This window comes from Onychostoma macrolepis, chromosome 18, assembly GCF_012432095.1.
Source record: "Onychostoma macrolepis isolate SWU-2019 chromosome 18, ASM1243209v1, whole genome shotgun sequence".
In the NCBI taxonomy this organism is placed as follows: domain Eukaryota; kingdom Metazoa; phylum Chordata; class Actinopteri; order Cypriniformes; family Cyprinidae; genus Onychostoma; species Onychostoma macrolepis.
The window spans coordinates 18626391-18653488 of record NC_081172.1 but is presented as its reverse complement, the minus strand read 5'-3'; the positions used below and the strand labels follow the sequence as shown (position 1 = coordinate 18653488).

Below are 27098 nucleotides of genomic sequence, written 5' to 3'. Positions count from 1 at the left end.
ACCTTGTATTGATTACCGAGGGTTGAACAACATCACGGTAAAAATACCTATCCTTTGCCGTTGATGTCTTCAGCTTCGAGAGGTTGCAGGAGCATCTATTTTCACAAAACTGGACTTACGTAATGCTTATCATTTGGTCCGCATCAGGAAGGGGATGAGTGGAAGACCGCCTTCAATACCCCCAGGGTCACTTTGAATATTCGGTAATGCCGTTTGGGTTATCGAACTCCCGGCGGGCTTCCAGGCACTCGTAAACGACGTGCTGCGAGATATGGTCGATCAGTTCATATATGTCTACCTGGATGACATATTGATTTTTTCTTCTTCTCTCCAGGAACATGTGCAGCACGTCCGGCGAGTGCTTCAGAGGCTGTTAGAGAATGGGCTTTTTGTCAAGGCGGAGAAATGCGCTTTTCATGCACAGTCGGTTCCTTTTTTGGGATACATTGTGTCGTCTGAGGGTCTTCGCATGGATCCTGTCAAGGTTAAGGCTGTGGTGGAGTGGCCAAACCCAGATTCCGTAAGGCCCTACAGAGGTTTCTGGGTTTCGCCAATTTCTACCGGCGTTTTATTCGCAACTTCAGCCAACTAGCCGCTCCTCTGACTGCCTTGACCTCCCCCAGAACTCCGTTCAGGTGGTCAGACGCAGCCGAGGCTGCGTTTGCCAAACTCAAGGGCCGTTTTGTTTCAGCCCCCATCCTGATCACCCCTGATCCTTCACGGCAGTTCGTGGTGGAGGTTGACGTCAGAGGTGGGGGTAGGCGCAGTGTTATCACAACGTTCTCCCACAGACGACAGAATGCATCCGTGCGGCGTTTTGTCCCATCGTTTATCTCCTGCTGAGCGTAATTATGACATTGGTAACCGAGAATTGTTGGCAGTCAAATTAGCATTGGAGGAATGGCGTCATTGGTTAGAAGGGTCGGGGGTACCTTTTATAGTCTGGACCGATCATAAGAACCTTGAATACATTAGAACTGCCAAAAGATTGAACTCCAGGCAGGCTCGGTGGGCACTTTTTTTCGGTCGTTTTGACTTTTCTCTCTCGTACCGCCCGGGTTCCAAAAACATCAAACCCGACTCTTTATCGCGTATTTTTGATCGTTCCGTACGCCCGTCTACTCCCGAGTGCATTTTACCCGAGACCCTATTTGTCTCCACACTCACATGGGAGCTCGAATCGAAGGTCAAGACGGCCTTAGAAGGGTAATGCCTCCGACTCGGTGTCCACCTAACCGCTTATTTGTACCGGAGGGACTACGGTCAGATGTTATTCGATGGGGACATTGCTCCAATGTGGCTTGTCATCCGGGAGTCAGTCGTACCAAGTTTTTGGTCAAGCAACGATTCTGGTGGCCACTTATGGCTCGTGACGTTCACAGTTTTGTTTTGGCTTGTTCAGTTTGTGCCACTGGTAAGACTTCCAATCGACCTCCTGCTGGGTTACTTCAGCCGCTGCCAGTTCCTTCGAGACCCTGGTCCCATATCGCTCTAGATTTTGTTACCGCCCTCCCAGGGCAACACGGTAGTTTTAACTGTGGTGGACCGGTTCTCGAAGGCAGCTCATTTCATTCCCTTGCCCAAATTGCCCTCAGCCAAGGAGACAGCGCTGGCTGTCGTTAACCACGTCTTTCGGTTACATGGCCTCCCGATAGACGTGGTTTCCGACAGAGGACCCCAGTTTATATCCAGATTTTGGAAAGAGTTTTGTAAATTACTGGGGGCGACTGTCAGTCTATCTTCTGGGTTTCACCCCCAGAGCAATGGCCAAACTGCCATGCTGCCAAGCCAACCAAGATCTGGAGAGAACGCTGCGATGTTTAGTCTCCAAGAATCCTTCCTCTTGGAGTCAACAACTCTCTATGGTGGAGTACGCCCACAACACGTTACCAGTGTCATCCACGGGCCTATCTCCGTTTGAGTGTAGTGTAGGGTACCAGCCACCAATTTTTCCCAGTCTGGAGTCCGAAGTCGTGGTCCCCTCCGCTCACGCATTTGTCCAGAGGTGTCACCGCACTTGGACTAGAGCCCGTGAGACTCTACTCCAGGTGGGGGCGCGCACCAAGGCCAAAGCCGATCGCCACCGGTCTAGGCCTCCCGTATACGTTGTCGGCTCCAAAATGTGGCTTTCAACTAAGAACATTCCTCTCCGGTCCGTCTCGAATAAACTTGCTCCCAAATTCATTGGCCCGTTCACTGTCACCAAGATTGTTAGTCCGGTGGCAGTCCGCCTTAACCTCCCTCCTGCGTACAGGAGAATTTATCCCGTGTTCCATGTCTCCAAAATTAAGCCCGTGTTTTACTCTCGTATTAATCCGCCAGCTCCGGTTCCCCCACCGCCGCGTCTCGTAGATGGGGAACCATCCTATTCGGTCAACCGTATTCTGGGCTCAAGACGGAGGGGACGCGGAGTTCAGTACTTGGTGGACTGGGAAGGTTACGGCCCGGAGGAGAGAAGTTGGGTACCTGCGAGAGACATCCTGGATCACTCCCTTATCGATGATTACAATCGACAGGTAAGGAGTCTGGGAACGCCAGGAGGCGTTCCTAGGAGAGGGGTACTGTCACGGTTCATGAATTCACTGTTTCCTTGGTCTCGTGGCTCTGTTGTTTACATGTCTGTGAGTGTGTGTGTAGGGCATGACCGAGGTGTCATCACTAATTAGCGCTCAGCTGATCACACTCACTGACACCAGCTGCAGCTCATTCACACTCCCATAAATACTCACTGTTTTGTCCTTTCCTTTGTCAGAGCGTTGTTTGGTGTTTGTTGTGAGTGTCTCCGGTTCCCTGTGATGTCCCATACAAGTTTGTTCCTGTCTTCGAGTTCCTGATCGTCTTGTCGTCTCTTTGTATGGATTTACGTCACCTCACTGGATCTTCACCGAGCACTTCACCGAGCCCTTCACGACCATCGAAGTCCCTGTGTCGCCCGTGTCGTGTCATCATCAACATCATCACCTTCATCATCATCATCATCCTCGTCTACCGGCTTTGTGACTGTATCTGACTATATATATATTAAATCTGAGTTTTCACTTGCATCTCTGCTTCCTCATAATTATTATCATGACAATTAGGCTATTATTATTATTATACAGCCCTGAATGTTAAGAGATCGAAATGAAGGGAAAATAAATCAAATACATAACAACGAATATAAAAATATTACCAATACTAATAAAATACATGGACTTACAAGACTTGTGGGATGGATAAAAATGTTTTCTTGTCGGCCTATTTTATTATACTTTATGTAACATTTATTCATAATAAACTTATGAATACAGTCCGATACAGTCCAGTACGTAGCCTATGGTTAACACTTCAACCACCAGAGGTCGCTGTATACCTAAAAGCGCCAGCGGTCAAATTACCCATGCCATGACTACTGTTTTGATATGGCTAAACATGTCACTGTATTATGCCACTGTCTTCACAATGTCTAGAGTCATAAAATTATTATTTTTAGTCATCAGCTATGTTTTTGTCCTGTTGTTTTAAGTTCACAGCTATTTTTAAGCAGGTCACACTAATCACTTTTCTTAATGATGAATATAAACCAGCCTGCAATGACAACGAGAATTACGAGGAAATAAATACATATTTGGGTGTTGTAATATTATAGCTAATAAAATGTTTCAAGATAACCCATGTTATTTAAATGACTAAAACACCCTAAATAGACAAAAATGCTATGGTCACGCTGGTTTGTTTACCCATTAATATCTCGTGGCCACAAGAAATTTGGGTTTCACTTTATTTTGATGGTCCCTTTAACACATTCTGTTGACTATAAGTAATGTTGCACCTACATTTCTACTAACTCTCATTAGAGTGTTAGTAGTGTATTAGTTGACTGGTAGGGTTAGGGTTAGATTAAGTTGACATGTTCTTGCAAAGTTACTTATAGATAGTAGAATATCTGTTGGGAGACCAACACAATAAGGAGTTAGTAGATATGAAGCAGAGAGTCTACTAATACTCTTATGAGAGTTTGTTGACATGTAGTTGCAACATTACTTAGTGTCAACAGAATGTTCAAAAGGGACCATCAAAATAAAGTGTTACTGAAATTTGAACCAAAAAGACTTAAGCTTCATTTTTTTTTTTCTTAATTTATGCCAGGAGTTATGTAAATGAAAAACGAAGTTGAGATGGATATGAAGCTTGAGTCTTAGACCTTTTTAATGATGTATAGTTTGTGAAGTTAATTGCATTATTTTACATTAAAACTAGCAGTAACTCTGAACTAATGTAAAAAAAGAGCGCTGTGCACAGGTTAAGAGCTTTTAAACAAGCACTATTAATGCACATTTAGTTAACCAGATGAAACAATACACATTTTAATGCTATAAAAGTGTGCACACATTGAGAGAAATAAACAGCAGATGTTCATATTAACAACTTCTTTAACTTGAGCAAACGCTGCTAATACACATATACATTTGTTAATAAAATGAAAACATGCATGTTTTAAAGCTAGTGAATAAAAGGAAACGATCCACCCGCATGCCTCTGCTCAATGACGTGCCTGGATCAGCTGTGATCTGCGTCTCGGGCCGATGACGTCACTTCCAGGGAGGCATGCCCAGGCCTGTTGGACACGCCCCCGTCCCCTGACTCCACCCCCATGTCAAAACAGCGCCACAAAGTGAGACGCGCAGAAACGTGAAGCGCAAAGGGAAAAGGTATCGCAAACTCAAACTTGACTGAAACGCAAAATAAAAGCTGCATTGCAAATAAATTAGTAGATATGGCCATGGAAAATATGTATTGCAAAATCATTGCTTTTGCTCTGTTTTATTGATCTATTTTGCAATTCTTTATTTTTCTTTGCAAAACTTATTTTCTTTTGCAAAACTTTATTTTCTTTTGCATATATATTGTATTAAATTGACTCCATACTGATCATAACCCAGATGTGCTCTGTTTGACAGAAACCTGGCTAAACCAGATGAATACATCATTTTAAACGAGTCTACCCCCCAAGATTACTATTATAAAAATGAACCGCATCCAAAAGGCAAAGGGGAAGGTGTTGCTACAATTTATAGCAATATTCTCAGTATTTCTCAGAGGGCAGGCTTTAAGTATAACTCATTTAAAGTAATGGTGCTTCATATAACATTATCTAGAGAAACAAGTGTTAATTATAAATCCCCTGTGATGTTTGTACTGGCTACTGTATACAGGCCACCAGGGCACCATACAGACTGCCCTGTGATCCAGGATGTCTCTCGCAGGTACCCAACTTCTCTCCTCCGGGCCGTAACCTTCCCAGTCCACCAAGTACTGAACTCCGCGTCCCCTCCGTCTTGAGCCCAGAATACGGTTGACATCAGAGTTAGTGCTGGTTGCAGATAAAAGTCTTAATCGTTGGTGATTTTAATATATATGCTGATAATGAAAAAGATGCATTAGGATCCACATTCATAGACATTCTGAACTCTATTGTCAGGACCTACTCATTGTCGAAATCATACTCTAGATTTAATACTGTCATGTAATGATATAGAAATTCAGAACTGCTGTTTCGTCTGACCAGAGGAGAACTGGCCCCCCGAACTGAGCCTGGTTTCTCACAAGGTTTTTTTCTCCATTCTGTCACCAATGGAGTTTTGGTTCCTTGCCGCTGTCGCCTCTGGCTTGCTTAGTTGGGGACACTTATTTTCCAGCGATATCATCTACATGATTGCACAAATACTATTTAAACTGAACTGAGCTGGATGATGACATCACTGAATTCAATATTGAAATGCCTTTAACTGAAATTTGAATGTTTAATATTGTCATTTTACATTATTGACTATTCTGACATTGGAAAGTTGCTTTGACACAATCTGTATTGTTAAAAGCGTGACTTGACTTGTAACTGTCTTTGGACATCAATTCTTTAATTTCATGGCCTTTCTGTTGCGCTTCCTAATTGATTTGAAGGCCCACGTGACTATCAAGCCGCCTTTCCACTGCACACAACATTCTGACACGACTGTCGGAATTCACCCCCTAGTGGCAGTCGCACAGAATTTTCATTTTGGTCATAAGCGTCAACATGGGAGAACATATTGCGGTCTTGGAAAATCCAATTCTTTATGATACATCTCTAGAATCATACAGAGATATTAACACAAACAATGTAGCATGGAAGCAAGTGGCTGAGATTTTTGGTCTGTCGGGTGTGTTTTGTTTGCAAAATGTGCTGTATGTATGCAAACATGCAGTTGTATTATTCCGTATTTTACAGTATTTGGGTTACAGTATTAAGACAGTGGTTGAAATAAAATAACATTGCTGTAACATTTTACTTTTTGAAAGATGATGATCACATGCTAATGTAATATGTTAACAAGCAGTATGAAATAACATCAATTACCCTTACGATAATTAACCATGGTTTTACTACAAATAAAACATGGTTACTATGGTACACAACCACAAATTAATCATGGTTTAGCTATACTAACCATACAGTCATGGCCAAAAAATATTGGCACCCTTGGTAAATATGATCAAAGAAGGCTGTGAAAATGTATTTGCATTGTTAATCCTTTCGATCTTTTATTTAAAAAATTTACAAAAATCTAATATTTTATTGGATAATAAGAATTGAAAATGGGGGGAAATATCATGAAATATATTTTTCTCTAATACACATTGGCCACAATTAATGGCACCCTTTTATTCAATACTTTTTGAAACCTCCATTTGCCAGTTTAACAGCTCTGTGAGGGACCGAGAAGTCAGGAACAAGGAACACCAGCTTTCACTAGAAAAATTGGGTTTTTATTTACGCCCAAACCAATAACTCTACAAACTCATAATCATACTACAAATAAACCAAAAAGAAATTAAATCAAACTATCCAAACAGACTCAAAACCAACAACTAAAAACTGACTTCACAAACGAACAAAGCAACAGCTTATAAAGCAAAAGATGGGCCCATTACAAATTAAGAGGGAAAGCAACACAACTTTTACATTCAACAGGTAACATTACACAAGTCAAACTCAAGTCAAACAGAGAAACATATTAAATTAAGATAAAGAAAACAAAATGTAATTACATCTCATAAATATACAACTACATAAATCAATTAATAAAGAAATCAACTTTTCCTCCTCCCCCGGGCAACCTCAACGAATGGTATGTCCGGGCAGAGCCACTAATGCTTAAATTCTGTTCCTGCCCGGACTCTAATTTTCGTCACACCAGGATGCGGCTGCAGCAGACAACACCTGAAGATCGCCACACGTCACCGGTGAACTTAAACTCAAAATAGAAACAAATGTAAGTAACAGATACAACGCAACTAATTTGTGTGCACTCCAAATCAGCAACGATGTATATAAAGATGAACTGTAAATGTAAACCTAACAATAAAGAACTAATGAATATTGTGTTTCATGTGGTTATTATAAACTAAAGCCAAAATAAATACAAATGACAAATTTAAATAAAGATTAACCTTAAATGACTAAATATATCCTTCATATAGATATATGTATGAAAGCGCATGTTTATGGATACGTGTGGATGAGTATAAGATGATACATCCACATTACCACTCTTGTGCGGCCACCACTCGGGCCGTCACAAGCTCAAAATTTTCTCCTACAATGCCTGATGAGGTTAGAGAACACCTGACAAGACATTAGAGACCATTCTTTCATCCAGAATCACTCCAGAACCTTTAGATTCCCAGCTCCATGTTGGTGATTCTTCTCTTCAGTTCACCCCACTCATTTTCTATAGGGATCAGGTCAGAGGACTGGAATGGCCATAGCAGAAGCTTGGTTTTGTGCTCAGTGACCCATTTTTGTGTTGTTTTTGAGGTTTGTGTTTGGATTATTGTACGGTTGGAAGACCCAAACATGGCCCATTATAAGATTTCTAACAGAGTCAGTCACTTATTGATTTTTTTTTTTTATCTGTTGGCATTTTATAGAATCCATGATGCCATGTGTCTAAACAAGATATCCAGGACCTCCAGCAGAAATATAGGCCCACAACATCAAAAATACAGCAGTATATTTCATTGTAAACATGGAGTACTTTTTATCCCTGTGTTCACCAAACCCATCTTGAGTGTTTGCTGCTAAAAAGCTTATTTTTTAGTTTCATCTGATCATAGAAACAAGTCCCATTTGAAGTTCCAGTCATGTCTGATAACTGAATATGCTGGAGTTTGTTTTTGGTTGAGCTAGGATAATTTTTCTTGAAACCCCAAACAATTCCTCCCAGACAATTTTTTAAAAGGTTTTCTGACCCCGAGACTTAACTATTTTCTGCAATTCTCCAGCTGTGGTCCTTGGAGAGTCTTTAGCCACTCAAACTCTCCTTCTCACCGTGCATTAGGACGATATAGACACACGTCCTCTTTCAGGCAGTTTCGTAACATTTATGTTTATTGGAAATTCTTAATTATTGAAATGGGAATTTTCACTGCTCTAGCTCTTTTCTTAAAGCCACTTCACTAATTTGTGAAGCTCAATTATCTTTTGCTGCACATCAGAAATATATTCTTTGGGTTTTTTTTTTTTTCTCATTGTGATGGATGATTAAGGGAATTTGGGCTTTGTTTTCCCTCCTGTTTATATTTCTGTGAAACAGGAAGTCATGGCTGGATAATTTCATGATCACCCTGGAGTGCTCAAAATTGTGAATATGAATGGGAATATACTTCAGAGATATTTTACGCATAAGAATTTCTAGGAGTGCCAATAATTGTGTCCAACGTGTATTTGAGAAAAACATTTATTTCATGATATTTCCCCCCATTTTCAATTCGTATTATCCACTGAAAGGTTAGATTTTTGTGATTTGTTTAAATGAAAGATCAAAAGGATTAACAACGCAGATTAATTTCCACAGCCTTCTTTGATCGTATTTACCAAGGGTGCCGATATTTTTGGCCATGACTGTAGTTTAACCATTGTATTTGTAGTAAAACAAATTGGTTATAAAAAAATAATTATAATACACTTTTATTATAATAAAATCATGGTTACTTTTTGTAAACGTATGTTAAAGTTAACATGATTTCCATAGTTATGTTTTTTTTTTTTTTTTTTCTCTTTAACTTAACAGTGGATGAGTGCAGGAAAAAGTGGAGAGATCTCAGAGATGTTTATGTTAGGGAAAGAAGAGAGAAGAAGAAGAAAATAAGTGGAGCAGCTGCCATCCAGAAACGTCACTGGTGGTACTATCACATTATGACTTTCCTCCTTATCTCTTCTCGACCCACATCTGAGAACATGGAAGAGGAGAGGGGAGAAGGGAGAAAAGATGAGGAAGACATAGCAGATGTAAGCACGGAGGAAAGACATGGTCAAGAAATGGAGGGAGGGAAGGACGTGACAGGAAGGCATAGGGTAGAAATCAGTGCAGAAGAGAGCAGGGTGGATAGTCTGGTAGAGGACATGACTGGAGAGGAGGGCAGAAAGAGGCAGAGCACAGACTTTACCCAGTCTTGACAAGGCGCAGATGATTGTTGACGCAATTGAAAGCTCCAACCATCCAACCCCTGCTGGATCAGAAGATCCTGATGTGCAGTTTCTGCAGAGTTTCCTTCCAGCCCTGAAGAGACTTTATCCAAGATCCAGGGAACTCACCAAGCTGAAAATCCACCAGCTAATTTTCAAGTTTAACTGTGCGTTTTGGATATCTCAGACTTGATATTCTTTTTAAAGTTGTGAATGGTGGTGATATTCCATTAAAAATATAACTGTACTTATATACTGTATATATTGTTATTATTTTTATGCATACATTTTCATCAGGACCTCTGATTGGACCTCTTCTTTCTCCCTGACACACATTCTTACACACACACACACAATCAAGGAACTAAGGAGACACACCTGGAATCAAATTAACAATCAGACTGGGAAGAAACTGGGTCACAGGGAACACATGGGGAGCAAAAACACAACAAAACAGTCCAGAACCGTGACATTACTCCCCCCTCCCGGAAGGTGCGTCCTCGCACCGTGGAACAACAGAGGGGGGGAAACGGGTGGGAACAAAGGCGGAGGCTCAGGAGGAGGACGGACCACTGGGAGGGGGCCGGCTGACAACGACCAGGGAGGTGACGAAGGAGGGAGGAGCCAGGAGGAGACAGGAGGGACCCGGAGCAGGAGGAGCCTGGCAGGACCCAGGCCACAGCCATGATGATGGCCCACGGTGGAGCCAACGGTGGGAGGAGCCATGGAGGAGACATGGCCGCCGACTCCAGGGGGCCGACCAACGGCGGCGGAGCAGCCCGAGGTCAACGGGCCGAGGAGGTTGGAGGCGGAGGTGAGGGATACTCCAGCCCCGGCGACGCTGGAGGATGGCAGTCCCGTGGGGCTCACACCGCATTGATGGTGGGCTGAGGGCGAGCAGAGGGGCTGGCAGACGACAGCGATGGAGGAGGCAGGAGCGGGTGGGAGGGTGGGCATTTGAGGAGCGGGCACTGGAGGGCATTTTCGAGGAGCAGGCACTGGACAATATGAAGCCCCCTCAGGGCTGAACAAGGGAACCAAGGACGAAGGAGGGCTGGACGGGACCAGCGGGGATGACAGAGAGAGGAGAGGGGGCAGTTCGACTTCCAGTTCAGTTTCCCAGTCTATCAAATCCTCCTCCATGTCCAGCAGCCCCAGATGGATAATCAGCTCACCCTCAGCCACGGTGCAGGGGGCGGAGCTCCACTCCGCGCTCACACCGTCCACGGCTGGCTCCCTCGCGATGGGCTCTGTCGCCGTCTCTCGCACCTGATCTGACGTGTTGGGCTCAACTTCCGGGGCGATCTTCCGCTCAGTCGCTCGGCTTTGCGCTGGCTCGCAGATCGCGGCGGGGAATGGCTCTTCGTTGCAGGTTTTATTATTTGATATCATTTAATTGGGAAAATGTGGCATGCACAAGGAACAAGAGACACACACACTAAACTTGAAAAAGGCTTTTGTGAAACTGTGGTAGCGCTTAAAAGGGCCTTTGGTCTGTAGAAAGGGCTACAACACCAGATGCTGCCATGGAACCTCACCATGTACAAAGAAAAATAAGTTTTCAGTTTGGTCCATCCATCACTGGTGCAGAGGGGTGAGTTGTTTTGTTTCTTCGCAGGAGATTGTGGAGGACACATGTCGCTTTCACTCAGGCTTCTACATTGTGTGGGTGCTGACCCATGACTCGGTGGTACATTCTGAACCTAGATGCCATGATGCCAAATGCATTTTCCACAACCAGCCTGGCCCGGGATAGACGGTAATTGAAAATGCGCTGGCATCTTTGCAGATTCTTCCCCGGATAAGGCCGCAGGAGATGGCGATGAAGTGGGAAGGCTTCATCTGATACAAAAGCATGAGGAAGTGGGCCTAGATGTTCAGCTCCTGTGAGACAGGCATCTGGTGGAATTGTAAGAGTGCCAGCTTCAAGGGCCCTGCTGAAAGCAGAGTCCCGCAGGGTTCCACCATCACTTCCACGGCCATAAGCACCCACATTGATTACTCTGAAGCAGTAGTTGGCATCAACTACTCCAAGTCATACAATGGAATAGGGTCCTTTATAATTGTAGAAAAGGGAGCCTGAGTTGGGTGGAGCTTGGATGACCACATGCTCACCATCAATAGCCTGTAAACAATTAGGGAAATTCCAGCGCACACCAAAGTCCTGGGCAATCATCTGCCAATCTTCTTCTTGTGGCACTGGCATGTAATGATGTACCCTCCCAGATAGCCTTTGCCACCTCAGGGACAATGCTGGACACTGTAGACCAGCCTACTCTGAAGCTATAGAAGAGTGAGTGGTAGGAGTCACCTAGGTATCTGAAAATATAAGACTCAAGATAAGACTACAAAACACCAAAAGTTGGAAGTAAAATGATATTTCAAAAATTCCAGGTAATACTATAAATTCACAAATGACAACAAACGCAAAAAATAATAATGTAATAAAATGAAAAAATACTGCAAATCAGTGTGGGTAAAATACTACCTGGCTCGTAGGAAAATTCTCGGCGAGTATCACCGTTTAGTGCAATAGATGCGCCTTAACGGAGAAGATGTCCATGAGTATTTTCGGGTGTCACGAAAACAATTTGACGAGATTCTCCATGTCGTTGGCCCTAAAATTACCAGGCAGGATACTGCATTCCGGGAATCCATCAGCCCAGCCTAGTGCCTGGCAATTTGTCTCAGGTACAATCTTAAATTACTATATTACTATGGACACACACTATATATATATATATATATATATATACACAGGTGCTGGTCATATAATTAGAATATCATCAAAAAGTTGATTTATTTCACTAATTCCATTCAAAAAGTGAAACTTGTATATTATATTCATTCATTACACACAGACTGATATATTTCAAATGTTTATTTCTTTTAATTTTGATGATTAGAGCTTACAGCTCATGAAAGTCAAAAATCAGTATCTCAAAATATTAGAATATTTACATTTGAGTTTGAATAAATGACCATCCCTACAGTATAAATTCTGGGTATCTCTTGTTCTTTGAAACCACAATAATGGGGAAGACTGCTGACTTGGCAATGATCCAGAAGACGAACATTGACACCCTCCACAAAGAGGGTAAGTCACAGAAGGTCATTACTGAAAGGTGTGGCTGTTTACAGAGTGCTGTATCAAAGCATATTAAATGCAAAGTTGACCGGAAGGAAGAATTTGGGTAGGAAAAGGTGTACAAGCAACAGGGATGACCGCAAGCTTGAGAATACAGTCAAGAAAAGCCGATTCAAACACTTGTGAGAGCTTCACAAGGTGAGAACTGAAGCTGGAGTCAGTGCATCAAGAGTCACCACGCTCAGACGTCTTCAGGAAAAGGGCTACCAAGCCACTTCTGAACCAGAGACAACGTCAGAAGCATCTTACCTGGGCTGTGGAGAAAAAGAACTGGACTGTTGCTCAGTGGTCCAAAGTCCTCTTTTCAGATGAAAGTAAATTTTACATTTAATTTGGAAATCAAGGTCCCAGAGTCTGAAGGAAGAGTGGAGAGGCACATAATCCATGTTGCTTGAAGTCCAGTGTGAAGTTTCCACAGTCAGTGATGATTTGGGCTGCCATGTCATCTGCTGGTGTTGGTCCACTGTGTTTTCTGATGTCCACAGTCAACGCAGCCATCTACCAGGAAATTTTAGAGCACTTCATGCTTCCTTCTGTTGACAAGCTTTATGGAGATGCTGATTTCATTTTCCAGCAGGACTTGGCACCTGCCCACACTGCCAAAGGTACCAAAAGCTGGTTCAATGACCATAGTGTTACTGTGCTTGATTGGCCAGCAAACTCGCCTGACCTGAACCCCATAGAGAATCTATGGGGTATTGTCAAGAGGAAGATGAGAGACACCAGACCCAACAATGCAGATGAGCTGAAGGCCACTATCAGAGCAACCTGGGCTCTCATAACACCTGAGCAGTGCCACAGACTGATCGACTCCATGCCACGCCGCATTGCTGCAGTAATTCAGGCAAAAGGAGCCCAACTAAGTATTGAGTGCTGTATATATATAGATATATATATATAGATAGATATAGTGGAAAGGCGGCTTTACAGTCTGTCACTTGTTGTTCATCGGAGATATAAAGCTACTTTTTCAGCCACCTTTCCATTGCACAGGACATTCGGACACAACTGTCGCATTTCTCGAAATAGAATTGGCAAACAATCCAGTAGAAAGCGTCAAATGATTTTACAATGCATTTTCACAGAGGTGAGCAACGTAGCCGATCACAGACATTTGTTGATTTCTACAACACAATGGCCAATCAGAGGTGTTTAGGTTGGAATCCAGTGAGGAAAGAAAGTCCAGGGTTTAAATAAGGTATGTAATCAGTGTGTGCATAGGATCAGGTGTGCGTGTGATTAGTGCAATCAGCCGTGTGTGCAATCAGTGCAATGAATGATGGGAAATGGAGTCCAGTGTCATGGAGTCAATGTGGTGAGTGGGTGACCTCTGGTGGAGGGTGAATGGAAGTTCACAGACCGGATTCGTGACATTATCCTTGCGGTTTTGAGGTTGTCAATTTTGGCAGGTTATTTTACATTCATTTTATGCATGCAAATTAATAAAGTGATGAATGGAAATTGGGCAGTTGAATTAAGTATATAATTTTTGTAATAGCTACAAAAATGAAAATGGGCAAATGTGGGATCACAGAGAAATTAAATGTTTTTTTTTTTTATTACAATTTGTATAGCCATGGTTTTACTACAAATAGCATGCTTAAACTATGGTGAGTGTAGCAAAATGTTTTAACTGTAACACCTTTTTTATGCGTTGCAAAATCATGTGTAATGTTTGTGTAAAGTTTTGTTGCAAACTATTTTTACTGTTATTTTATAATGAAAAACAAAAACAACAATATTAATACATTTATAATATTTATAGAAATCATTCATTGTTAGAAAAGATCATTTATGTCATGTACTGTAAATGCTCTATAGGCCTACAAGTCTGAGGCATTATTGTAACATTATTATATACACCAAATATTTTGACCATACTTCTTCTTCTTCTGGACAGAACTTGTGGATAAAAACAAGTGGGCTACTGTCGCCATATCTGATTAAGAATTTTTCATCCTTCAGGATCCAACAGTTCACTGTATACAGTTGAAAGGAAAGGATTAATAAAGAGAGAATAAAGAAAATAAAAAAAAATCAGTTAATGATAAAAATACATAAAAAAACAATAAAAACTTGACTCAATTAAAATGGTCTCATGATTATTTTAATATATATATACTGTATATATGTATATGTGTATATATATATATATATATATATATATATATATACGCACTTTAGATTTGGATCAAATTCTCACTATTACCATACTATTGACTTGTGCCTCAATATACTCCTTACTGTTCAGTTAGGGTAAGATGTAGAATCACGCATAATAAGGCATAGTGTTACGGTTCTGTGCTAAGAAAGCGCACGACGAAGGAGTACAATCAAAACAGAGTCTTTTAATGAAAATCCAAACAAGAAACAGAGATAATCCAGGAGTGAGGGGTAGCGAGGGGGAACATTATTTGTGTGTAATGTTCTTTATGGGAAAATACTTATGCAATTTAGCTAATTGGGTTCATATTCTGATCGCATCTGTTTGCTGGTATATAATATGCATCATCAAATCTTTTAGTTAAAAATAAGGTGGTAAAAATAAATACAGCAGAAATGGCGACAAACGATCATGATTCCTGGCACGAACTCTGACAGCTGATACATAAAAATGTATAATAATAATAATAATAATAGTCATACAATTGTGGGAACTTTGCATCATTTAAAAAAAAGAAAAAACACCACTGTACACCACTGAGAACAGTATAGTTTTTACCGAGCAAACAGCAAAAACAGCAAGAAAAACCGTGGCAGTTGCCACGAACTCTGGCAGCTGCCGTGGCATCTAGGGATGCCACTGGAAGTGGCGCTGCGACCTGCCGCTGCCAGGATTTGCACCTGCTCTCTCTCTACAAATTTGGGACCAAAAATGATTCAGACTGAGTCTGGGAAAAAAACTGAAGTTCAGGTTTGCATGAACCTGGTTGACAGCATGCCCAGGAGACTACAGCCTGTCATTAAGGCTAAGGGTTGCCCAACAAAGTATTGATAGTTGTGTAAATACTGTCATACTAACAGCTGTCTGAATAATTTTTGGTTGATTGTAATCCATTACATACCTTTCTATCAAAGTTATATGTCATTATCAAGCTGAATTTGATCTGACACAGTTTAACTCTGAGTTCTTGTCATATTTTATTACCATTTTCTAAACTATAGCGAATAAACTGTGATAATGTGAGAAATGTTGAAGGTGTCTGAATAAATTTTATTTTGACTGTATCTATTTGATAAATTAAGTTAACCAACTAACATTATACATACTCTTTTGGTTTCTGTACCCAATATTTAGAAAATGTACAAATGCAATGAAAATATCGGTGTCGGTACTCGGTAGCGGCAAGTACCAAAAATAAAAGTATCGTACCGGGCAAGTACTGGAAAAAGTGATATCGGTGCATCCCTAGTTAAAACGGAACTTTGTGAGATCGTGATGAATGAGTGACAGTTTTTAATAAATTTAAAGGAAGCGCTCTTTGCATGCTTTAGGCTATACGATAATATATTCAGAATTCAAATAAAAATTGTGCTTTACATGCTTGACAAGTGGCCACGTACGACACAGAGATAGCTAACTACTAGAAAAATATAATAATTTCAGAAGCACAGCCACAGAGTGATGTGATTCCATTAGTTAATGTTAATGTATTAAAGTGTATTAAAGTGCAACCCCCCAAGTCGTGTGTCCTGGTGCTGGGCCCACTATCTCCCACTATCACCTGAAGTGTTACCTGTAGACTTAATTATTACTCATTTATTATTATTACTCATAATTGATGATCTTTACACAGGCATCAAACTGAACTGGATCAATGACTTCAGCTGAACAAAGACAATATTGTTTTTGTTTTGTTTTTTGGGGTTAACAGTAGTGAAAGAAGTTAAATGCATGACTGACATCTAGAGGACATTCTGATGAAAAACATTGTTAAGAAGAAGACATGGAAAGTATAGCTGATCCTTATACTTCAGTTTATAAAACCAAAGCTCAGCATGTTTAAAAAAGCAACCTCTGAGCAACAATTCACTGTGCATGTGTCCATTATTCCATCAGTACTGTTTCCTTGTCTTTGTCGGGAGGGACAGGAGAGTGACGTCCTGGTTTCCAGGAATACCCACTTGACACCTGATACTTTAAAGCAACACCACACACAATGTTCATCATAATTTAGTGAGCTGAGCGGGTGAGTGGCTCAGAAATAGAGAGAGATGTGGCTCACTCTGTATTTTTCTCTATACATGTCATTTAACTGTATATCAGCAGATTCGGTCCTCAGATCAGGTACCTGTTTTCTACAGGGACGCTTCAAGTTGAATGGAATGTACAAGGATGGAGATTTTATACTTGGAGGCCTGTTTCATGTTCACTTTTTCACAGTGTTCCCAGATCTGAGCTTCAGAATGGAACCAGAACGACCATACTGTGAAAAGTGAGTTTGACTGCATGAATATATAGAGAGATAATAATAATAAGAATACAAATTTAATTTTACTTTTACCTTAGTTAATTTGCTGTTTATTGTTGACAGCAGTAATGTTTATTTTACCAAAAATCTGTATTGAAAGCATTGTTTATTTATCCAAGTGTGCAGAATAGAAAGAGTCATCAAATGTTGTATGAACTCTGATGTAGTATTGCTTGTTTTAGCTTGTGTCTTTTTGTTATTAATCTCTTTAATATCACAACATTTTTATTTTTTATTTTTAGATTTAATATGGAAGGCTTCCAGCATGCACAGACCATGGCTTTCGCAATAGATGAGATCAATAATAATCCCAACCTACTGCCTAACATCACTCTTGGATACCATCTTTATGACAACTGTGTGATGCTAGGAATGGCGTTCCGGGCTGCCATGTCCCTAAGTAGTGGAACAGAGGAGTCCTTCTCCAACCTCAACTGCACTGGCCCTCCTCCGGTGATTGGTATTGTGGGGGATGCAAGTTCAACTCCTTCCATTGCGATTTCCAGTGTTCTGGGTCTGTTCCGAGTACCTATAGTAAGATGGGATGAACACTTCATGCTTATTTCATTTCATTTCTTTCTTTCTTTCTTTCTTGTTTTGTCCTTTTCAGTCCTTTGTATCCATATGTATTCCTCACTCAGTTTCTTTCACAATTCACTCGCTTGTGTATGAAAAAAATTACAAAAGCACTATGTATGTATGTGTGTGTGTGTGTGTATATATATATATATATATATATATATATAATTTCATTTGAATTTAATTTATTTTTATGCCTTCACCTCTCCCTCTTTCTCCCCCTAATTAGGTTAGTCACTATGCCACCTGCTCCTGTTTGAGTGACAGGAAAAAGTACCCCTCTTTCTTCAGAACAATCCCCAGTGATGCCTTCCAAGTGCGGGCTATGGTTCAAATCTTAAAGCATTTTGATTGGACCTGGGTTGGTCTCCTCTACAGTGATGATGACTACGGCATCTATGCTGCTCAGTTGTTCCAGCAGGAAATGCAGCTGTTTGGACATTGTGTTGCCTTTTCTGAAATCCTGCCCAATGATCACAACCCTAGAGATATTCAGCGTATAACAGGATTGATTCAGGCCTCTACAGCTAGAGTGGTGGTTGTTTTTGCCCTTTCATCCTATCTGCTGCCTTTGATGGATGAGGTGGTGTTGCAGAACATGACAGGCAGGCAATGGATTGCAAGTGAAGCTTGGGCCACTTCTCTTGAATACCACACTCCACGTTTCCTGCCCTTCCTGGGGGGCACACTGGGCATTGCTATTAGGCGTGGAGAAATTCAGGGGCTTCATGACTTCTTGCTACATTTTCATCCCAGCAATGATCCAAGAAATAATATGTTGAGAATCTTCTGGGAGAATATGTTTGAGTGCAGTTTTGAAACTGGGGATAGCAAGTCAGATGGAGAGCATTTGAAAAAGGTGTGTACAGGAAAAGAGGAACTGAGCAACACAAACACAACATACACTGATGTTTCTGAGTTGAGAGCATCTTATAATGTCTATAAGGCAGTTTATGCCCTGGCACATGCACTTCATGACCTGATGCAGTGTGAGGAGGGAAGAGGACCATTTAGTGGAAACAAATGTGCTGACATAATTAACCTGAAACCTTGGCAGGTGAGACCCACAGGTATAGTGAAGATGCTCTCCAAGCATATAGAAGAGCTGAATGTGGAAAAACAAAATATGTGCTCAGCTTTATTTCAAATTTCAGATAAACATATAACACCTGTCCTTTCTGCAAACTGTATAGTTGGTTCACTACCTACAGAAAGTAAACTTCACCACAGGATTTGGGGATCATGTGTCATTTGATAAGAATGGAGATGCTCTGGCCATCTATGATGTACTGAACTGGCAGCCGAGCTCCGATGGGTCAATAGCAGTCCACAGGGTCGGTGTAGTAAATGAAGGGGTGGCAACAGGGATGGTGCTCACACTGAATGAGGAAGCAATATACTGGAACTTTGAGACAAAAAAAGTAACTAATTTTGCATGATAAATGTCATCCTTTTTGCAGATAGTCTATACTAGTCAATGCTATAAATCAAGACAATTGAAAATAAAATAAAGGCCAAACTTGTCATTATGTTAAAGAGGTAACAAAAACACATCACTAAATAACAGATGATTTCTCTTTAAGCCCCCACGGTCTGTGTGCAGTGAGAGCTGCCCCCCAGGCACCAGACGAGCCACAAGGAAGGGCCTTCCTGTCTGCTGTTTTGACTGCCTACCATGTGGAGATGGAGAAATTTCTAATAGTACAGGTAGAAATCATATTCCAAAATTTTAATATATTTTGAAAGGGAATTGTCTCTTCAACTTTTTTTTTTTTTTCTTTTTTTATTGTGTCATTATGACAGATGCCATTGAGTGCAAAGTGTGTCCAGAAGACTTCTGGTCAAATCCAGATAAGGATCAGTGTGTCCCCAAAGAAGTAGAGTTTTTATCATATGAGGAACCTCTAGGAATTTCTCTGACAACTGCCTCCCTGCTTGGCGCCTGCTTCTGTGCTCTTGTGATGGTTATTTTCGCTTTTCATCATAACACTCCCATAGTACGAGCCAACAATTCAGAGCTCAGCTTCCTACTGCTGTTGTCACTCAAACTGTGTTTCCTTTGTGTGCTGCTGTTCATTGGAAGGCCAGAGTTGTGGACGTGTCAGTTAAGACATGCTGTATTTGGCATAAGCTTTGTCCTGTGTGTCTCCAGTATCCTGGTCAAGACTATGGTGGTAATAGCCGTATTCAAGTCATCTCGACCAGAGGGCAAAGGAGCAATGAAATGGTTTGGAGCAATTCAACAAAGATGCACAGTTCTTTTCCTAACAGCTCTTCAGGTTGTGATATGTGCAATCTGGCTATCAACTGCCTCTCCAACACCCCATAAAAACAACCAGTATACTCGCTCTAAAATAGTTTATGAATGTGCTATAGGCTCAGTGGCTGGTTTTTCTATGCTGCTGGGATACATTGGACTACTGGCTGCAATAAGCTTTCTGTTAGCCTTCCTGGCGAGGAATCTACCAGATAATTTTAATGAAGCAAAGTTTATCACTTTTAGCATGTTGATCTTCTGTGCTGTGTGGATTGCATTTGTTCCAGCATATGTGAGCTCACCAGGGAAATATGCAGTGGCTGTAGAGATATTTGCAATTTTAGCTTCTAGTTTTGGATTATTGGTGGCCATATTTGCCCCAAAGTGCTACATCATCCTTTTACATCCAGAGAGAAACACTAAAAATGCCATAATGGGAAGAGAGACACAAAAGAAATAGTCTTACATTGCAGCAATGCAAAAATGTAACATGTAAATCTTATAATCTTGGTTAGGTGTTTACCTACATGAAGAAACTTTTTTTTTTTTGGTCATACAGACTTTTATACATTTGTCTGCTTCACAGGTTTACCCCCCTTAAGATGTTTGTCCTTATAAAATTGTTCAACTTAAAAAACAAATAAATGAGAAGAGAACATTTGTCAGAACAGCCTGAATATAGAGAAATCAATTAAAATAATACAAAAATAATAATCTAACTGTACATATACTTTACATAAATGTTTTGCATATACTTTGAGCACACATACGGTGGGGAAAATAATTATTTGATCCCCTGCTGACTTTGTAAGTTTGCCCAGTTAAAAAAAGAAAGAAAGAAGGGTTTATCATTTTTATGGTAGGTTTATTTTAACTGATAGGGACAGAATATCAAACAAAAAAATCCAGAAAAAAGCAGCATACAAATGTTAAAAAAAAAGATTTACATTTTAGAGTCAAATAAGTATTTGATCCCCTACCAACCAGCAGGAATCTTGGCTCCCACAGATTGGTTATGTGCACATGTGGAACACAGATTAGTCCTGTCACTCCTACGATGCTCGTAATTTCAGCTCGCTGTGTGTATAAAAGACTCCTGTCCATATAATCTGTATCTTCCATTCCATCCTCTCCACTGCATGGCCAAAACCAAAGAGCTGTCATAGGACATCAGGGACAATATTGTAGACCTGCACAAGGCTGGAATGAGCTACATGACTATCAGCATTGCATTGGTGAGCTTGGTGAGAATGAGACAACTGTTGGTGCGATTATTCGGAAATGGAAGAAATACAAAACCAGCATCAGTCGGCCTTGGTCTGGGGCTACATGCAAGATCTTGCCTAATGGGGTAAGGATGATCATGAGAAAGGTGAGGAATTAGCCCCGAACTACACGGGAGGAGCTTGTTAATGATCTCAAGGCAGTTGGGACCACAATCACCAAGCAAAACATTGGTAACACACTACGCCGCAAAGTCCCTCTGCTCAAGAATTCACATGTAAAGGCCCGTCTGAAGTTTGCCAATGAACATCTAAATGATTCAGAGAAGGCTTGGGAGAATGTGCTGTGGTCAGATGAGACCAAAATTGATCTCTTTGGCATCAACTCGACTCGTCATGTTTGGAGGAAGAGAAATGCTGACTATCAACCCAAGAACACCATCCCTACAGTCAAGCACGGAGGTGGAAACATTATGCTTTGGGGCTGTTTTTCTGCTAAGGGTACAAGACGACTTCACCACATTGAGCGGCAAATAGACGGGGCCATGTACTGTAAAATCTTGGACGAGAACCTCGGCCAGAACACTGAAGACAAGATGGGACAGCTAAGAAATCTTAATGATTTAGAGAGGATCTGTAAAGAGGAGTGGGCCAAAATCCCTCCTGAGATGTGTGCAAACCTGGTGACCAGCTACAAGAAACGTCTGACCTCTGTGCTTGCCAACAAGGGTTTCTACACCAAGATGAGCCCCAGAGACATATCCCCAGTGAAAACCTCGATTGAATACAATAAAACTAAAAAAAATAACTAAATAACTAAAATATAATAAAATACCTAACTACATAATACTACTATTGTTAGAAATTGCAACAAAATTAAAATAGAAATATAAACTTTTGAACTGCGGGTTTCGTCTGGTCAGAGGAGAACTGGCCCCCCGACTGAGCCTGGTTTCTCCCAAGGTTTTTTTTCTCCATTCTCTCACAGAGGGAGTTTTGGTTCCTTGCCGCTGTCGCCTCTGGCTTGCTCAGTTGGGGACACTTAATTTCTAGCGATTATCGCCAATTTGATTGCACAGATAATATTTAAACTAAACTGAGCTAGACAATGACATCTCTGAATTCAATAATAAAATGCCTTTAACTGAAAATTGAAAATTGAGTGTTTAATATTATCATTATACATTACTGACACTCTATCCTCTAATTTGATACTGTTAAGTGCTTTGACACAATCTGTATTGTTAAAAGCGCTATATAAATAAAGGTGACTTGACTTGACTTGACCAAGTACTAAGTCATGTTTTGCTTGGGGATCAAATACTTATTTGACTTACTAAAATGTAAATCTTTTTTTAACATTCGTATGCTGCTTTTTTATGGATTTTTTGTTTGATATTCTGTCTCTATAAACCTACCATAAAAATGATAAACCTTCTTTCTTTCTTTTTTTTAAGTAGGCAAACTTACAAAATCAGCAGGGGATCAAATAATTATTTTACCCACTATATATATATATATATATATATATATATATACATATACATACAAACAGTTAGGTCCATATATATTTGGACACTGACACAATTTTCATAATTTTGGCTCAGTGTGCCACCAGTGCCAATTTAAATTGAAGTGCAGACTTTAAACTTTAATTCATGGGGTTGAACAAAAATATAACATAAAATGCTTAGGAATTACATTTTAATACTTTTTGTTGAGAATCCTTTGCAGGCAATGACTACCTTAAGTCTGGAACTCATGGACATCACCAGAGACTGGGTTTCCTCTTTTGTGATGCTTTAACAGGCCTTTACTGTCTTCAGTTTTGTCTTCAGCAAGTGAAATGCGTGCTCAATCGGGTTGAGATCAGGGGATTGACTTGGCCATTGCAGAATATTACACTTTTTTAACCTTCAAAAACCCCTGGGTTGCTTTTGCTGTAGTAAAATTGTCCATTTATACTATAAATCAATCTCTCTGATCGATTTGCATGGAGAGCTCCTTTGACTGCATGATGTGGGTTCACAGCAACAGTTTCCAAATGCAAATGGCACACTTAGAATCAACTCCAGGGGCCAACTCCAAGTGTGCGTGTGCACAGATCTGATCTTAGAGTGTGCGTATGTTTAAATCCACGCCCATGCTCATATTTGTAAAAACTGTCTTTGACGTGGAAAAGAGCTTAGCGTCACGTCAGGGTCTGAGCAGACGTACATACTTTTTCTTGTCGGAGTACTGTAGGTGTTTGGAAATGTAAACTGTTCTTGCAGCTCGCTGTTTTAAATTATGATGATTGGTTATCTTTTATGTTAATGACATGAATTATGAGTCGTTTACAAGGCAGAGAGCTGAAACCATTCAGTTGCGTGCAAGTTCAAGATAATTTGCGATTCATAGATTTCACATCCGAAAGAGAGGCTTCTGTTCGTATTTTCATTCTATGAATCACACGTATGCATATTTGAGAGATGATAGTAAGATCAAATTTAGGATGGTTTCTGCACATTTTATAGATGAGGCCCCACACCTTTTACCTGCTTAATTGTTGTTCAAATAATAAAGGGATAACCCACATCTGTCCATGAAACAGCTTTTGAGTCATTTGTCCAATTACTTATGGTCCCTTGAAAAAAGGGGATGTACATATTAAAGAGCTGTAATTCCTTAACCTTTCCTCCAATTGTAATGAGAATATCCTCAAATTAAAGATCAGAGTGTGCACTTTAAGCCCATATCTGTTATATAAATGTAAATTGAATGTTTTGGTCAACAGCTAAAATAATACAAATTGTGCCTGTGTCCAAATATATATGGACCTAACTGTAAATATAACATATATAACATAAAGGACATATACAATGGGAATAAATGCTTTGGCAAAATGAATGACAAATTGATCGACTGTTTCAGTCAGACTAAAGGTGTCCATCAAGGATGCAGCCTCATCCTTACTATTAAATATCTATATTAAGCCTTGCCAATTAAAACATTCAAGAGATTTTAAAGCTTTCAAACAGAAGTAGATGCAAAATAACTCGACTGAGTACTCACGTGCTGTGTTCGGTGCACACAGTCTCAGACAAGTGAACACCAAATTGAGTTCTCGTCTTCTTGCAACTGAACAAAAAAACAAACCTCATCAATTTAAACATTCAAGCACAAAAAGACATGAAAGAGCTTAATTCAGCTCCCACATGCTATGTTCTGTGCGCACAGCACAGATGACCAAATCGTGGCCAAAATTGCACAGTGCACTGGGCTTTAGTTGTCTTAAGTGAATGTAAACAGTTGAGAAAAAAAAAAAATTGTGTATTATATTGGATGCATTGTCTCTTAAAATGACTGTGCCTAATTTACTAGCTGATGTCTGTGTCCTTAATGTTAAAGAAATAGGAGGTTTCCACCCGACAGCGACGTTATACAAAATACAAAGAACAATAAACACACACACACAAAATCATGGGTAACACTTTAGAATACTGATCCTTTGTTAATGAATAACTATACAGGAACAAGTGACTAATGCACTATTAACATTGTAGTAACTACTATTACCTAACAAGAAACTCTGACTATTGATTTAGTAAGTAATAGCGCTCAGTTGAAACTGGTAGTTCACTAGTAGCTAATCAATAACTACTATTTTTTATATATATATCCTGGAGAACTACTATTAATATTAACTGACGTCATTGTAAGCTTTTGAATATATGTAAGGTTTTTGATAGTAATGACTCATGTGTTACTACATCCGGTCACACTTTATATTAGGTGGCCTTAAATTTTCTAAGTCACTTTTTGAGTAGAAAGGGTCTATGCAAGAGGGCGTGAACTATCCTGGATAATGTTGTGACTCACACCTGAGAAGACAAAGACCCGCATAATGAGATCCATAATGAGCCATTCAGTCAGGTATGTGACTGAGGGAATTGCTACAAGAAAGAATGTGAGGAAAAAAGAAATGTGTATACATATAACTATCACATAAAATAACTTGAGATTCACTTGCGAGTGCAGTTAAACAGTTTATTAGGAACAAACAAACGAATAAACAACAGAAGAGTCAAGACATCGTGGGTGCAATATCCAAAATATCCAAAACAGTGGCAGGAAACTGGAACCCAGGAAAACGGGAGTCAGCAGAAACTGCATGAGAAAACACAAAACAGACGTGAGCAACACAATGAACGGACAAAGACAAAGCAAACATGGTGACAATACATACACTACCAGTCAAATTATTTAAACAGTAAGATTTGTAATGTTTTTTTTTTTTTAAGAAGTGTCTTCAGCTCACCAAGCCTGCATTTATTTGATCCAAAGTACAGCAAAAACAGTACATTATATTCATTATAATATATAGGCCTACATATTGTTACTATTCAAAATAAATAAAGCACCCCCCACACACTAAAATTAATAATAAATTAGTGAGCATGTTGATAGGCTTATCAGGAGCAACTATATTATTACATTAGCAATCACCAATATTGCCCAGGTGATTTTATAACATAGATGCACACATGCTTTGCATGTATTATCATACAATACAAAAACCATTACAAAATAAGTACAATGTACTGTGTTCTGTACTGTGTATTGTGTTCATACTGTATTGCAAAACACTATTGCTGCTATTGAGGTGGGATACGGGTAAGTTTAGGGACAGGTTTGGTGGTATAAGGTGTAATGGATGGGTCAACAGCGTAATTATAAATGTAATTACATAAATTAATTACAGATGTAATTACATATAGGCATTTTTAAAAATATAAGTACAATGTAAAAACCTGTATGTACACAATAAGTGCATTGTACCAAATAATTAATTTAAATGTAAGTACATAATAGTTAAGGCCACCTAATATAAAGTGGGACCCTACATCCTTCTGAAAAAAAATTACTAATTATTTGGATCAGTATTCTAAAGTGAAGATCACGGTAACTCACTAGTAATGATTTAAGCATTACCAAATCTAGCAAAATGAATTACTAACCAAAACCTTACAAAAACCTCAAAAGTTTGCAATGACGTCAGTAATTACTAGGGAGTTATCACAATCTTCACTTTAGAATACTGATCCAAAAATGAGTAATTCCTTTAGAAGGATGTAGTAACACCTGAATAGTTACTATCCAATACTTTACAAAACTCTCAAAAGCTTACAATGATTTCCGTCATTACTAGGGAGTTATCATGATCTTCACTTTAGAATACTGATCTAAATAATTAGTAATTCCTTCTGAATTTGGTAATACTTGAGTCATTACTAGTGGGTTACCATGACCTTTACTTTAGAATTAATTATACATTATCTATTATTCTTATTAATTATGAACCTGTATACAGTAGTTCTTAGTAGTTCTTAGGGAGGTATGAAAAAATAATAGTTACTGATTAGCTAATGTGAACTACCACATTCGACTAAGCACTATCACTTACTAATTCATTAATCAGAGTTTCTTCTTAGTTACTAGTAGTTACTAGAGTGCTAATATTGTGTTACTTATGTGTTCTTGTGTAGTTATTCATTAATGATGGCACTGTATTCTAAAGTGTTACCAAATCATGTTCTACATTTATTTTTAATAGGCATATTATCAAATTTTCCTTTCAGCTGTGGGCAGGAGTTGACAAATTTCTGGAGATCTTTTGCATATGCTTGCAAAGTTGTCCCTGCAGTATATGAGGGAGCAGAAAAGTCCTCCCCCTCTGATGCAGTTTTCACCTGTGATCACAATTAGAGAAAAATACATTGCAAAACAAAACAACAACAACAACTGTTAATACATGTCAAGTTTGCATAATGTAAAGAAGTGTTGCACAAAGCTTATATTTAACCAAATATAAAAAAGGACTTCTATGAGCACTCTGTGTCACAGCAATATTTCAAGGCAAATCTGTAAGAGTTGCCAACACTGTGATACG

General features: G+C 39.8%; 1 protein-coding gene across 1 annotated transcript; it reads left to right on the top strand.

Moving 5' to 3' along the window:
• The first annotated feature begins 17027 nt into the window (after positions 1-17027).
• On the top strand, positions 17028-20447 carry LOC131524906 (extracellular calcium-sensing receptor-like). Its single transcript, XM_058752319.1, has 6 exons — positions 17028-17071; positions 17350-17641; positions 17916-18743; positions 18880-19056; positions 19270-19393; positions 19490-20447. Exons 1-6 carry the CDS (start codon positions 17043-17045, stop codon positions 20401-20403), a joined length of 2364 nt encoding a protein of 787 aa, XP_058608302.1. The 5' UTR covers positions 17028-17042; the 3' UTR covers positions 20404-20447.
• Positions 20448-27098: the final 6651 nt, after the last annotated feature.